The sequence below is a fragment of the Acinonyx jubatus genome, chromosome B2 (assembly GCF_027475565.1).
Source record: "Acinonyx jubatus isolate Ajub_Pintada_27869175 chromosome B2, VMU_Ajub_asm_v1.0, whole genome shotgun sequence".
Classification (NCBI taxonomy): Eukaryota; Metazoa; Chordata; class Mammalia; order Carnivora; family Felidae; genus Acinonyx; species Acinonyx jubatus.
The window spans coordinates 109,078,083-109,091,164 of NC_069385.1; the positions used below are offsets into that span (position 1 = coordinate 109,078,083).

At 47.0% G+C, this 13,082-nt stretch overlaps 1 protein-coding gene across 1 annotated transcript in view; it reads right to left on the reverse strand.

Annotated features, from left to right (window-relative positions):
* Positions 1-1,076: 1,076 nt before the first annotated feature.
* PTK7 (protein tyrosine kinase 7 (inactive)) overlaps positions 1,077-13,082 on the reverse strand; it is a 63,154-nt gene continuing 51,148 nt past the window's right edge. Inside the window, exons 18-20 of the mRNA XM_027057716.2 lie at positions 3,652-3,803; positions 2,424-2,602; positions 1,077-1,924 (exon numbers count right to left, since the gene is read on the reverse strand). Of these exons, the coding sequence (XP_026913517.2) occupies positions 1,764-1,924; positions 2,424-2,602; positions 3,652-3,803 (492 nt within the window). The 3' untranslated portion in view covers positions 1,077-1,763. The remainder of the gene's footprint in view (positions 1,925-2,423; positions 2,603-3,651; positions 3,804-13,082) is intronic.

Consider the following 13,082-nt stretch of genomic DNA (forward strand, 5'->3'; position numbering starts at 1 on the left):
CAAAGTCATTGGTATAAAGCAGGTATTCAATAAATATTAGCTATTATTTCCATTATTGAGAAGTTTGGTGAGAAACAGAAGGAACCAGACCATTTCAGAGTTAAGAATGAGTTACAGGGCACCTGAGTGGCTCAGTCGGTTCAACATCTGACTCTTGGTTTCCGCTCAGGACATCATCTCACAGTTTGTGAGTTCGAGCCCCGCATGGGGCTCTGTGTGGACAGCATGGAGCCTGCTTGGCATTCTCTCTCTCTCTCTCTCTCTCTCTCTCTCTCTCTCTCTCTCTCTGCCCCTCCCCTCTTTGCTCTCTCTCACGCTCAAAATAAATAAACTTAAAAAACAAATTATAAAAATAAAAAAGAATGAGTTACGGACTCATTTCTTTGGGATGGGGAACCAGGCTGAAGCTATTGGAATAATAATAATAATAATAATAATAATAATAATAATAATAATAAAATTGATGACACCAGGTCTAAATAACAAAGGAGCAAGAAACCAGTTGAGGGCCCTCAACAAGGGCATCAATGAGACACCGAGCACCAGTTCTTTGCTCTGTTCTACCTGCTCTATCTCCCTCCTAGAATCTTAAAGGGACTCAGAGACCTGAATCTGTTATTAATTCCTTCTCCAATCCTGTTCTAACTTGTCCCCCCACCCTGCCTCCTACCCTCCCCACCTGAGCATGAGGATTAAGTCAGCCAGCAAAGAATAAGTAGTTGGCAGTCAGAGGGCAACACAGGGTCACACAGACAAGAGGTGGCCTTGCATCCTCAACCCATATTCTAAACTGCTCTGCGAAACAGAGACAAAGACCTGTGTTTACTGGTTATTCCTGTCCAAACCCCACTAGACTTCATGAAGGCATGTGGCCGCTTCTGATAAGTGACGGAAGAAGGGACACCATCCATGGACAACGGCATGGAATGAGCATCGGAAGCAGGTTGTAAAAAAGGCTTCTTTATTGAGAGCAGCGAGTGTTAAAAAAAAAAAAACAACAACAAATAAACAAACAACAACAACAACAACAAAGGTGTGAGGCAGGGGTGGCCCATCCTCCCCACCTCCTCCAGGGCCCACCCCTCCCTCCCATGCCCCCTACCCCACGCTGCAAGTACATACAAAAGCCGCCCGTGGTGCATACAAAAAGGGCGGGTTATATAGTGTCAAAAGCTCCTGAAACTCCTTCATCTGCCAGGCACTTAGGATGAGGAAAGGAGAGAAGGGTGCGGGGGAGGCATGGGTCTGGGTCAGCGTGCACAAGTCCACGGGCTGAGGACTCACTGGTGCATCTTCCACAATCCTGGCACAGACTCCAAGGTAGGCCCCGTGGACTAGAACAAGCCAGGAAACTTGAGTATATTAAAGAACTCCCCTCAGATCCAGCTTAGCCCTCCCTGGGCCAAGTTGGCAGGTGACTGGCAGAACTGAACCTGGTTAAGGGAAGGAGACCCAGGCCAGAAACTGGGGTTACCTGAGGCACCCATACTGTCCCTGATGGGAGAAGGGGGGGGCAGAGAACGCTGCCCAGCTCAAGGCCCTGGTCACTCAGTCTGGGTCTGAATCAGCCTCCCCAAGGGCTGAGGATGAGGAAGAGGAGGAAAGCCCAGGCCCTGCCCAGACCTTAATAGTGCCTGTGGTCCCAGGGCAGGGCCCCTAGGGACAAGGAAGACAGGGATCTTGCCCATCATGCTGTGGGTGCCCCTCAAGAGGTCCTCCCCTGCCCACACCATCCTGAGGCATGGCCTGCCTGGGCTCCTTCCTCAAGGCTTGGTGTCTGCCGGGTTGTCTCCCAAGGTGTTGGCGATCTCACTGAAGGAGGGCCGGTCCTTGGGGCTGAGGGCCCAGCAGCGCTGCATCAGCCGATAGAGCTTGGAAGGGCAGCCCTCAGGCTGAGGGAGTCTCGCCTTCCCAGCCTGCAAGTCTGTAGGGAAGATGGCCGGTGGAGCATTAGTCGAAACGTTTAACCACCTGTCTGACTCTGCGAGGCCTGCAGTTCCCATAAGCAGCCACATGAGGGCAACTCAGGGTCAGGGGCGCTTGCTAGTGGTGGGTGGGCACTGACTCAAGGAGTGTGCAGGAAGTATCTTGCAATCAAAGGTGATGATTCCCCTGGCGCTGGCCCCGGGTCTCTCTGACTGGTGGGGAGAGGGTCCATGCCGCACGGGAGGCAGGCAATGCACGAGGACTGAAGTGGGGTCAATGGGCAGGCATCAGAGTAGCTGGACTGGGCACTGGGGTCAAAGACTATTTACCAACCAGTATATAAATGTTAATTAGTCTTTCAGCTGGAGTGGCCATGCCTGTATACCTGCTAACACCAGCCCTGAGAGGTGAGGCAGGCTTAGTCAGCCCCAGGACCCTGAGCAAACTCTCCACCTGGAGAACATCTGCAATCAACCTCTGGAAACACAACTGCCTACCTGCCAGCACTTCATCATCTGCCTGTCCACCATGGGGCATGTCTCCATGGGTGAACACTTCCCACATCAGCACGCCAAAGGCCCAAACGTCAGACTTCGTGGAGAAATCGCCCTCCAGGATGGCCTCGGGGGACATCCAACGCAGCGGCACCCAGGCCTGGCGGAAGTGGTAGTACTCACTGTGGGAAAGAAGCATACACAGGGGTGGGGTGGGGCCTCCCCGGCTCACTGGGTAGAATGGGGAACACGGCCTGGGATCCCAACCTCAGCCCACGTCTGGGTCTCATACCCAGGCTAGAACCCTATTTTTCTACATCAAGGCCCTCAGAGAAATTGGTTAACATTTATGCAAAGCATGGGGGGTGTGCTGGATGAAATTTGGAGGCATCCACGTGGGGTCTGAGGGTAAAAATTTGGTTAAGAATCAAAATTTGCCTAAATGTTAATGTTTTTAAAAGCTAACAATCGGGGGTGCCTGGGCGGCTCAGTCGGTTAAGTATCTGACTTTGGCTCAGACCGTGATCTTAAGGTTTGTGGGCTCAAGCCCTGCGTTGGGCTCTGTGCCGACAGCCTGGAGCCTGCTTCGGATTCTGTGTCTCCCTCTCTCTCTGCCCCTCCCCCCACTCATGCTCTGTCTCTCTCTCTCTCTCTCTCAAAAATAAACATTATTTTAAAAATTAAAAAATAAATAATAAAAGCTAACAATCATTTTCTGTTTAAAAGAAAATGTGAAAAACAACACATTACATGGAAAGAAAAGTTGAAGAGCTTTACTAGTGATAAACCAATCACGACTAAAGGAACAGCCAGACGGAACTGTGGTGACTCAGAGCCAGGGGGAAGTTCCCTGGAGAGGCTATAGAGTGAGTGCACATTCCAGAGCAATCTCTGGCTGTGGCTGCTGAGCTCCAAGTCTTAGGCTTCAAGATAGCAGTTACTGAACTTAGGAAGTTACAGAGGGAACCATACAGACAGTGAAATTACATATAAACTGTTATAAAGCTATAAAAAAGGTTCATAATGTTTTATAGAGAGAAAACTTACAAGCATCAGGGACCTGTGGCCCACTGGCTAAGAAGCCTGTTACACCTTTGGAGAAAGGATAGGGAAACTCCGTCCCCTCCAAAGCCCTCCAGCTTTGGATCAAGCAGACACTAAGCGCTTTCCCACATACCCCCAAGCCTCACCTGCCCTCTGGCCCTCACCACCCCGACCAGTGTCCTTCTACCTGTTGTACACATCCTTGCTGAGTCCCAGGGCCGACACCTTCACCTGTCTCTGGGCGCTGACCAGGCAGTTCCGAGCGGCCAGGTCCTTGTGCACAAAGCGATTGTTGGACAGGTGCTCCATGCCCAGGGCCACCTGGGTGCACAGTGACACCTGCAGCGAGAAAGGGGCCTGTCAGAACAGCCCAGGACTAGAGATCAAGGCGACCATCCCCGACACAACCCTTGGTGAGGTCTCAACGCCATCACTGCGACACGTAGGGAGCCCTGAAGCAAAGACGCAACAGCCTCGATTTCCCTCTCTATAAAATGGGGATAATAACAGCGCCTGTCTCACTGGTCTGTTAGAAGAACTGCGTTAAATGAAATTAAGCTCTTGGAACCACTCTGACACAGAGCAGCTGTTAGATTAGGTTAAGTGGCACATGGGGCAGGGAGAACACATCCATATTAACCACCTGTTCAGTGAAACATAACTGGACAGTAATCACAGCTTACATGTTTGTGGGTTGTTCCTTTTTTACTTCAAAATTACATAATTTCTGCTAGTTGTGCTTAAAACAAACAAAACAAGAAATATGCGTGTGTGTGTGTTTTCTGTGCATGTGTGTGAATGAACATACACATGGGACTGGCTGCCTCCAAGCAGAGGAGCTGGGGACTAGAGAGTAGAAAAGCCAGGCAATCTAATATTTTTAAATTGTGAATTGCATAAGAAAACTTCATAAAATATACATATACTCCCACAAATTAAAAAGCTCACACTCAGGTAACTGTCACTAAGTAAAAACAAAAACAAAACCCGACAATGCTAGCATCCCAGAAACCCCAAGGGCTCCTTTTTAATCATATATTCTCCCTCTCAAGAGGTAACCCCTATCCTGCCTTTTACAATAATAATCTCTTGGCTGTTCTTTATAGTTTTCCCACTTACACATACATTCATTCCTAAACCACAGAATTCAGTCCCGCTGAACCAGATAAAGTTGGAAGTACTTTTGGGTCTTGATTCTTTCACTCAATATTGTGAGATCCATCCGTTTTTGTGTGTGTTTGTTTGCGGGGATCACTGTACTTAGTCCTTTTTCACCATCAATACACCACAATTCATTCTACTGCCAATGGATATTTGTTTTTCTCCAGTTTTTGGCTATTAAAAACTGCTGCAGGACATCTGGGTGGCTCGGTGGGTTAAGCATCTAACTCTTGATTTCGGCTCAGCTCATGATCTCACGGTCCCGAGATTGAGCCCCGCATCGGGCTCTGCGCTGAGCATGATGCCTGCTTAAGATTTGCTCTCCCTCTCCCTCTCCCTCTGCCCCTTCCCTGCTCAGGTGTGTGCTCTTTCTCTGTCTCTCTCTAAAAACAACAGTGCTGCTATAATTGTTCTGATGGGTATACATGCTTGAGTTTCTTTAAAATACTGAGACACTGGTCACGGATTAGGAGTATCTCTAGCTCTACAAAATAATGCCAAAGTATTTTCCAAAGTGTAAGAGAGTTGGGGATATTTTTCGCTGATCTCCTTTTTAAAATGTCAAGCCATGGGGGCGCCTGGGTGGCTCAGTCAGTTGAACTTCCGACTTCGGCTCAGGTCATGATCTCACAGCTCACGGGTTCGAGCCCTGTGTCAGCTCTGTGCTGACAGCTTGGAGCCTGGAGCCTGCTTCGGATTCTGTGTCTGCCTCTCTCTCTGCCCCTCCCCCACTCATGCTCTGTCTCTCTCTCTCTCTCAAAAAGAAACATTAAAAAGAAATTTAAAATAAATAAAATGTCAAGTCATGTGTATTATTATTATTGCTATTACTATCATTATTGTATATAATACATTACTTAACATATTAAATGGAATCACAATTAAATTATATTAACATTTAAAAAGTATGTATCGATGGACTGGACAAGTATGGAGCACGTGGAGCACTGGACACCACACACAGCTGGGTGTTGGTGGAACAGAACAGGCACAGCAGGGCAGGGGTCCCGGTGAGAGAGCAGTCTAGAAAGGAGATGAGAAGTGTACCTGCAGGAGGCTGCCACCACCAGGGAGAGGGTGGCCCATGCCAAGCAGGAAAAAGCAGAGTATCAGGGGAGTGCTTGTAAAGACCCAAGGCCCCTTCACTCTGTCACCTTATATTCAAACCCTGGGAGCACCCACTGGGGATGCGTATGACCTGTAGCATTTCCTTGTATATAAAAACAAAGCAAACAAATGAAAAGAGGTCCCTGGGGGAGCTTATTTAACAAGTTACTGGCCAGCTGTGTGTTTCTCCTGGCATACAGGCTCACTCTCAGGATTCATAAGGGAGAAGTCACCTACCATGTAATACAATCAGAAGAAATGAAGATAAGAATGCTGCCAGTAACCAATCTTATCAAGGAAATAAAAATCACGGCCTGGTGATACCGTTTTACATGTATCTGACTGCAAAAGGTCGAAAGTCTGCCACTTATTTCAAATTGTTCAGGAAAAAAAATACATAAAAATAATATCCGTGTATGGGGGCGCCTGGGTGGCTCAGCCGGTTAAGCGTCCGACTTCGGCTCAGGTCATGATCTCGCGGTTTGTGAGTTCGGGCCCCGCGTCGGGCTCTGTGCTGACAGCTCTGAGCCTGGAGCCTGCTTCGGATTCTGTGTCTCCCTCTCTCTCTGCCCCTCTCCCATTCACGCTCCATCTCTCTCAAAAATAAACATGAAAAAAAACTTAAAAAAAAAAATCCACGTACCTATAGCAAGAGATTGATAAAGCAAATGGGGCAAAATGCAAATAGTTGAACCTGGGCAAATGGTTTGTAGGGGTTCCTTGAACTATTCTTATCCTCTTTGAAGTCTGAAATATCAAAACTTACCAAACATATACACACATACACATGCACACAAATGAAAAATAACACTAAGTAAAAGCAGCCCGTGTGTGGACCAATGATGACAGTATGTCTTAACCAAAGACCATGGTCAATCAGCGTCTATGTTCCTGAAGTTCGGAAACTAAAACAAGCGAATGGGAGCGGTAGAGGGGCTGCTGGTGCAAGAAGGAAACCACCGAGCCGGAGAGAAGGGCCCGGGAACATGCTGAGCACCTGCTGTATGCCAAGCCCTGAGTTAGGCTGGCCGCCTCTCCAGTGTACACCCTGTAGTGTGGGGCTCATCCTCAGCTTTACCCGTGGTCCCCTGCAAGGCTCCGTACCCAGTCTAATGCCAGAGCCCAGCTCTCTCCCCAACAATACAGCTGCCTCTCCTGGCTCATATCACTGGTAATGCGGGCACGGGAAGGGCTGTCTACCCATCAGCAAGCCCGGGGGTGGGGTGCTGGCTACAAACTGACCCTTTAGCATCCCTGTGGCTCCAAGCGGTCTCACTGGCCTGACTCCCAGGTCACAGAAAGGCCGGCAGAGGACGAAGCCTAAGCACCAAGAGGGGGTCACTCCAAAGACAGATCTCAATCTGTGTGCACTGGTGAGTGACATCCCTGTGGGCCCCACTGCCTCCTCTGGTGGTTTGCTAACTGTAGTGACAACCTATTAGTAGGTCATGAAACCAATCGAGTGAATCATAATGGGCAATAAAAATTTTTAAATGGAATGAAAAATATCAGAGTATATATAACACTTAGTAAAGGTTAAGTATCATTCATAAAACTTTTTTCATTAAAAAAGTACATACACATGCGTGTGTTGGCTTGTGATACAAATGTGCTATTTGCTACTGTAAGTCTCAGTCAAAAGTTTTAAAAACAATGGTCTATATACAGATGGCCAATAGACACATGAAAAGATGCTCCACATCACTCATCATCAGAGAAATGCAAATCAAAACCACAATGAGGAGCGCTTCGGTGGCTCAGTCAGTTGAGCGTCTGACTCTTAATTTCAGCTGGGGTTGTGATCCCAGGGTCGTGGGATTGAGCCCGGTGTCGGGCTCTGCACCAAATGTGAAGCCTGCTTGGGATTCTCCCTCCCAATCTCTCTCTCTCTCTCTCTCTCTCTCTCTCTCTCTCCCCCCTCTACCCCTCTCCCCGACTTGTGCTTTTCTCATTCTCTCTCTCTCTCTCTAAATAAATAAATAAATCCTACAAAACACACAAGATATTACCTCACACCAATCAGAACGGCTAGTATCAAAAAGACAAGAAATAACAAGTGTTGGCAAGAGTGTGGGAAAAAAGGAACCCTCATGCACTGTTGGTGGGAATGTAAATTAGTGCAGCCATTCTGGAATATAGTATAGAGGTTCCTCAAAAAACTAAAAATAGGGACGCCTGGTTGGCTCTGTTGGTAGATAGAGCAGGCGACTCATTTTTTTTTTTAATGTTTATTTATTTTTGACAGAGAGAGAGACGGAGCATGAGCAGGGGAGGGGCAGAGAGAGAGGGAGACACAGAATCGAAAGCAGGCTCCAGGCTCTGAGCTGACAGCACAGAGCCCGATGCGGGGCTCGAACTCACAGACCGTGAGATCATGACCTGAGCCGAAGTCGGACGCTCAACCGACTAAGCCACCCAGGTGCCCCTCATTTTTTTTTTTTAAGTTTATTTGAGAGAGAGAGAGAGAGAGAGAGAGAGAGAGAGAAAGCAAGCACACGAGAGCAGAGGAGGGGCAGAGAAAGAGTGGGGAGGGGGCAGTGGGGGAGGGGCAGAGAGAGAGCCCGGGGGAGGGGGGGAGCGGGGGAGGGGAAAAGAGAGAATCCCAAGCAGGTCCCACACTGCCAGCGCAGGGGCTGACGTGGGAGTCGAACCCACGAACCATGAGATCATGACCTCAGCCGAAGTCCCAGCCAAACCCAGGCCTTAGCCAGAGGCCCAAACAACTGAGCCACTGAGATGCCCCCAGAGCATGCAACTCTTGATCTTAGGGTTGTAAATTCAAGCCCCATATTGGGCATAAAGATTACTTAAAACAAACAAACAAATAAATAAAACCTAAAACATCCTAATAAAAAAAAACAACAACTAAAAGTAGAAGTACCATACAATCCAGTAATTCCACTTGTGGGTATTTACCTAAAGAAACAAAAACATTAATTTGAGGAAATACATGCACCCCTATGTTTACTGCAGCACTATTTGCAGCAGCCAAAAATGAAAGCAGCCTAAGTGTCCACTGATAGATGAACGAATAAAGAAGAGGTGGCATAAATGTACAGTTGAATATTACTCAGCCATAAGAATGGGATCTTGCCATTTGTGACAACATGGATGGACCTAGAGGGCGATACATTCAGTGGAAAAAGTCAGACAGAGAAAGACAAATACCATATGACTTCACTTATGTGTGGAGTCTAAAAAACAAAACAAACAAACAACAATAACAACAATGAAGGAAAAACAGACTCATAAATACAGAGAACAAACTGGAGGTTGCCAGAGGGGAGGGGGGTGGGGGGATGGCAAAATAGAATACATAAATACAAATACAAATACATAGATACAAATACAAAATAGAATACATAAAATACAATGTATATAACAACAACACTAGGTTGTATACCTAAAACGAACATAGTATGTCAACTATACTTCAATTAAAATTTTTTAATTTAGGGGCACCTGGCTGGCTTCGTGGGAAGAGCGTGCGACTCTTGATCTTGGGGCCATGAGTTCAAGCCCCAAGTTGGGTATAAAGATTACTTAAATCAGGGGCGCCTGGGTGGCACAGTCGGTTAAGCGTCCGACTTCAGCCAGGTCACGATCTCACGGTCTATGAGTTCGAGCCCCGCGTCAGGCTCTGGGCTGATGGCTCAGAGCCTGGAGCCTGTTTCCGATTCTGTGTCTCCCTCTCTCTCTGCCCCTCCCCTGTTCATGCTCTGTCTCTCTCTGTCTCAAAAATAAATAAACGTTGAAAAAAAAATTTTTTAAATAAAGATTACTTAAATCAATTTTAGAAAACTAAAAAAATTTAAAAGTCACACATAAGAAATGGTTTGGGGGAAAGCAAACGGAATATAGAACCTGTTAAATAAAACTATACTTTGTTAACATCAGGAAAAAACACAATGAAAAAATGGTTTAAACCTGTGCTGCCCCAAACAGTAGCCCCTAGCCCTGTGTGATTATGTAAGCTAGTTAAAACCTAACAAAATTAAAAATTCAGTTCCTCAGGAGCTCTCGCCACATTATAAATGCTCAGTGGCCACGTGAGGTTAGCGACTCACTACAGTCGGACAGCACTAGACAGAAAATATTTCCATCACTGCAGGAAGTTTGGTAGACAGCACTGATTCAAACCAGCACCAGACTGGACTGATCTATATATCCAATATATTAGCTGACACTGCATATGCAGAGGTGCTGAATCAGGGATACCATCAAGAGCTGGGAAAAATCTCAGGGTACCTGGGTGGCTCAATCAGTTAAGCATCTGACTTCGGCTCAAGTCATGATCACGCGTTTCATGAGTTCGAGCCTCGTGTCGGGCTCTATGCTGACAGCTCAGAGTCTGGAGCCTGCTTTGGATTCTGTGTCTGTGTGTGTCTCTCTCTGCCTCTCTGTCTGTCTGTCTCTCTCTCTCTCTCTCTCCCCCCACCTCCCCTGCTCGTGCTCCCTCTCTCTCAAAAATAAACACTAAAAAAAATAAAAATTTAAAAAAAAAAGAGTTGGGAAAAATCTCATCTTTTTGGTGTATTTCCCTTAACAAAATAAAGACACAAAATCTCCAGATAGCGTCAACCAAACACGTATAACCAGTGAGGAGAGTTGAAGAAGTCATGTGAACAGGTCCCCAGGATGATGGAGTCCCCCCTGGGTGCACAGCCCCCCTGTGTCTTCAAGGAAAAGTAGAGGCCACCACACACTCCCAAAGTTGCCCCCAGACTGCCATCCTCAGAATGCCCCAAGTGCCACTGGTGGTAAAAGGGCGAGATGACAACTGAAGTGGTCGTGTCATTAACAACCAGACTCTATCTCAGGCTTCAAAACTGCAGGGCATTGTCCAGCCTTGCCAGGTTATCTGTACGGGACAAAGGCTTTTGTTTCTATTTTCTTACTTACTTAGAGAGAGAGCAAGCACAGTGGGGGAGGGGCAGAGAGAGGGAGAGAGAATCCCAAGCAGGCTTCGCACTGTCAGTGCAGAACTGTGAGATCAAAGAGGCACCTGGGTGGCTCAGTCGGTTGAATGTCCGACTTTGGCTCAGGTCATGATCTCACAGTTCGTGGGTTCGAGCCCTGCGTCAGGCTCTGTGCTGAGAGTCAGCTTGGAGCCTGGAGTCTGCTTCAGATTCTGTGTCTCCCTCTCTCTCTGCCCCTCCCTGACTTGCACTGTCTCTCTCTCTCTCTCAAAAATAAATAAACATTAAAAAAAATAAATTAAAAAAAGAACTGTGAGATCATGACCTGAGCCGAAGTCAGACACTTAACTGACTGAGCCACCCAGGCGCCCAGGGACAAAGCCTTCTGTAATGTGACTTCATCAGACTAAGCATTCCCCCCAGCCTGCTCTCTCTGATCTGGCTCAATAGCTAAACAATCTGCTACTAGTCAAGGGAAACACAAGACAGTGGACTTGGCATGGTGACTAACTTGCTATCTTTCCAGAGCGGCAGTGCTTCTGGAAATGCTGGCTAAGTGAGGACAGTAAAAGGGAATTCTGTTAGGCCCAAGCCAATTAAGTGTTTCCTTACTGCTGGGCAAGATGCCATCAGATGGCCACAGGATTGATTTCCAAATACTGTTATAAAGGCCTGCTCTTTGGTAAAGACCAGACCCACTCCTTCCTTTCCAACATGACAGTCTCAGGGCTTGCTCAGGTTCTGGCTAACCCTTCATGACAGCATTGTGCCATTCTCATGCTACAGCATCTGATTGCCTATACTGTTGTCCTCGAGGTGTGCTAAGCCGACCCTGTTCCTCATCCTGTCATTAGCCTGCAGGGACCCAAAGAGAAGTCACAGGTTACAGTTCCCTGACTTCAAAATCTCCATCATCTCATCAGCTACTCGAACAAGCATTACCTATAATTATGCCAACACCCAGGGCCCGTGTCTGATTTCTGTCAGTGCTTCACTGATATCCTGAAATTCTCCTGGGGTTCTCCCCAGCCCCCCCACACCAACTAGACACTCCCGTTCCAATTCTACCTGGCCGTGGGAGCACCCTGCCTACCATTCCACCTCTCTTTAAAAACTTAACTCTTCCTCCTTCCATTCCCCTAGAACCCTAGGAATATAAAGTGATGCAGCGGTTCAATAGATTATTATTAGCACAAGAAAGTGTCTACAAGTTTCAGTATACCTTTCCTAAGAATTTTCATTTTCCTGGAATCCCCAAAAAGCAGTATTTTTCAAACTACTGATCAAGCCCCACATGGGTCTCAAAATCAATTTAGTAGGTTAAAAAAAATAGGATAGAAAATATCAAGTGCATCAAATACAATGTTTTGAAAGTTTAACTTGAGTTGTGTGTGTATGTTCTTTTTAAAAAAAATTTATCTATTTTGAGGTGGGGAAAGGGAGATGGGCAAAGAGAGAGAGAATCCCAAGCAGGCTCCATACCAGCTGCCAGTGCAGAGCCCGATGCAGGGCTCAAACCCATGAACCATGAGATCATGATCTGAGTTGAAACCAAGAGTCAGACACTTAACCAGCTGAGCCACCCAGGCGCCCCTATGTGTGTGCATACTATTTGGGGCATGATGTAAAATGCATTTCTTTCTTTTGAGAGAAAGAGAGAGAGCTAGAGAGCGAGCACGTGCACATGTGCACGAGCAGGAGAGAGGGAAGAGGGAGAGAATCTTAAGCAGGTTCCACACTCAGCACGGAGCCCAATGCCCAACCCAGGGCTCGATTCCATGACCCTGGGATCATGACCTGAGCCACAATCAAGAGTCAGAAGCACAACTGACTGAACCGCCCAGGCGCCCCTAAAATGCATTTCTTATAGGGAATCCTGACAAACATTTCAAAGTCAGTATCCTATATATCAGGACTCCTTGAACTTTAATGAGCTTAAGAATTTGCTGGAGAGCCTGTTTGAAAAATGCAGGTCCTCAGACCCCATCCTCAGATATTCCTATTCTCTCGGTCTGAGGTATGGTCAAGAAACCTACAATTTTTATTTTATGCAAAACCCATCTCCCATACGACGCAGAATATTGCCCTTGAAGAGTGTGGAACCCAACTTATTAAAGCTCTCCATCACATTTAAGATGCTAGGGAGGAAAAGTGGGGGACAGATCTTTAGCACAGGCTGTGAGGACTTTCAACCAAAGAGAGTCCCTCAGGTCATGTGACAGAGGTAATTGACTTCCTGTCCGCTTGCCTACATCCCTATCCCAAACAAACCTACCTGACTCCCCTCTTTCCTGAAGCCATTCCCTTCCTGCCATTCAACTACTTCCTCTCCTTAAGAACTGAACTCAAGTTACTTTTCTACCAGGAAACCTTCTTTGTTAACCACACCGTCTGTCCACCTAAAGGATGCATGTCTTCGATGTCTCTTAAT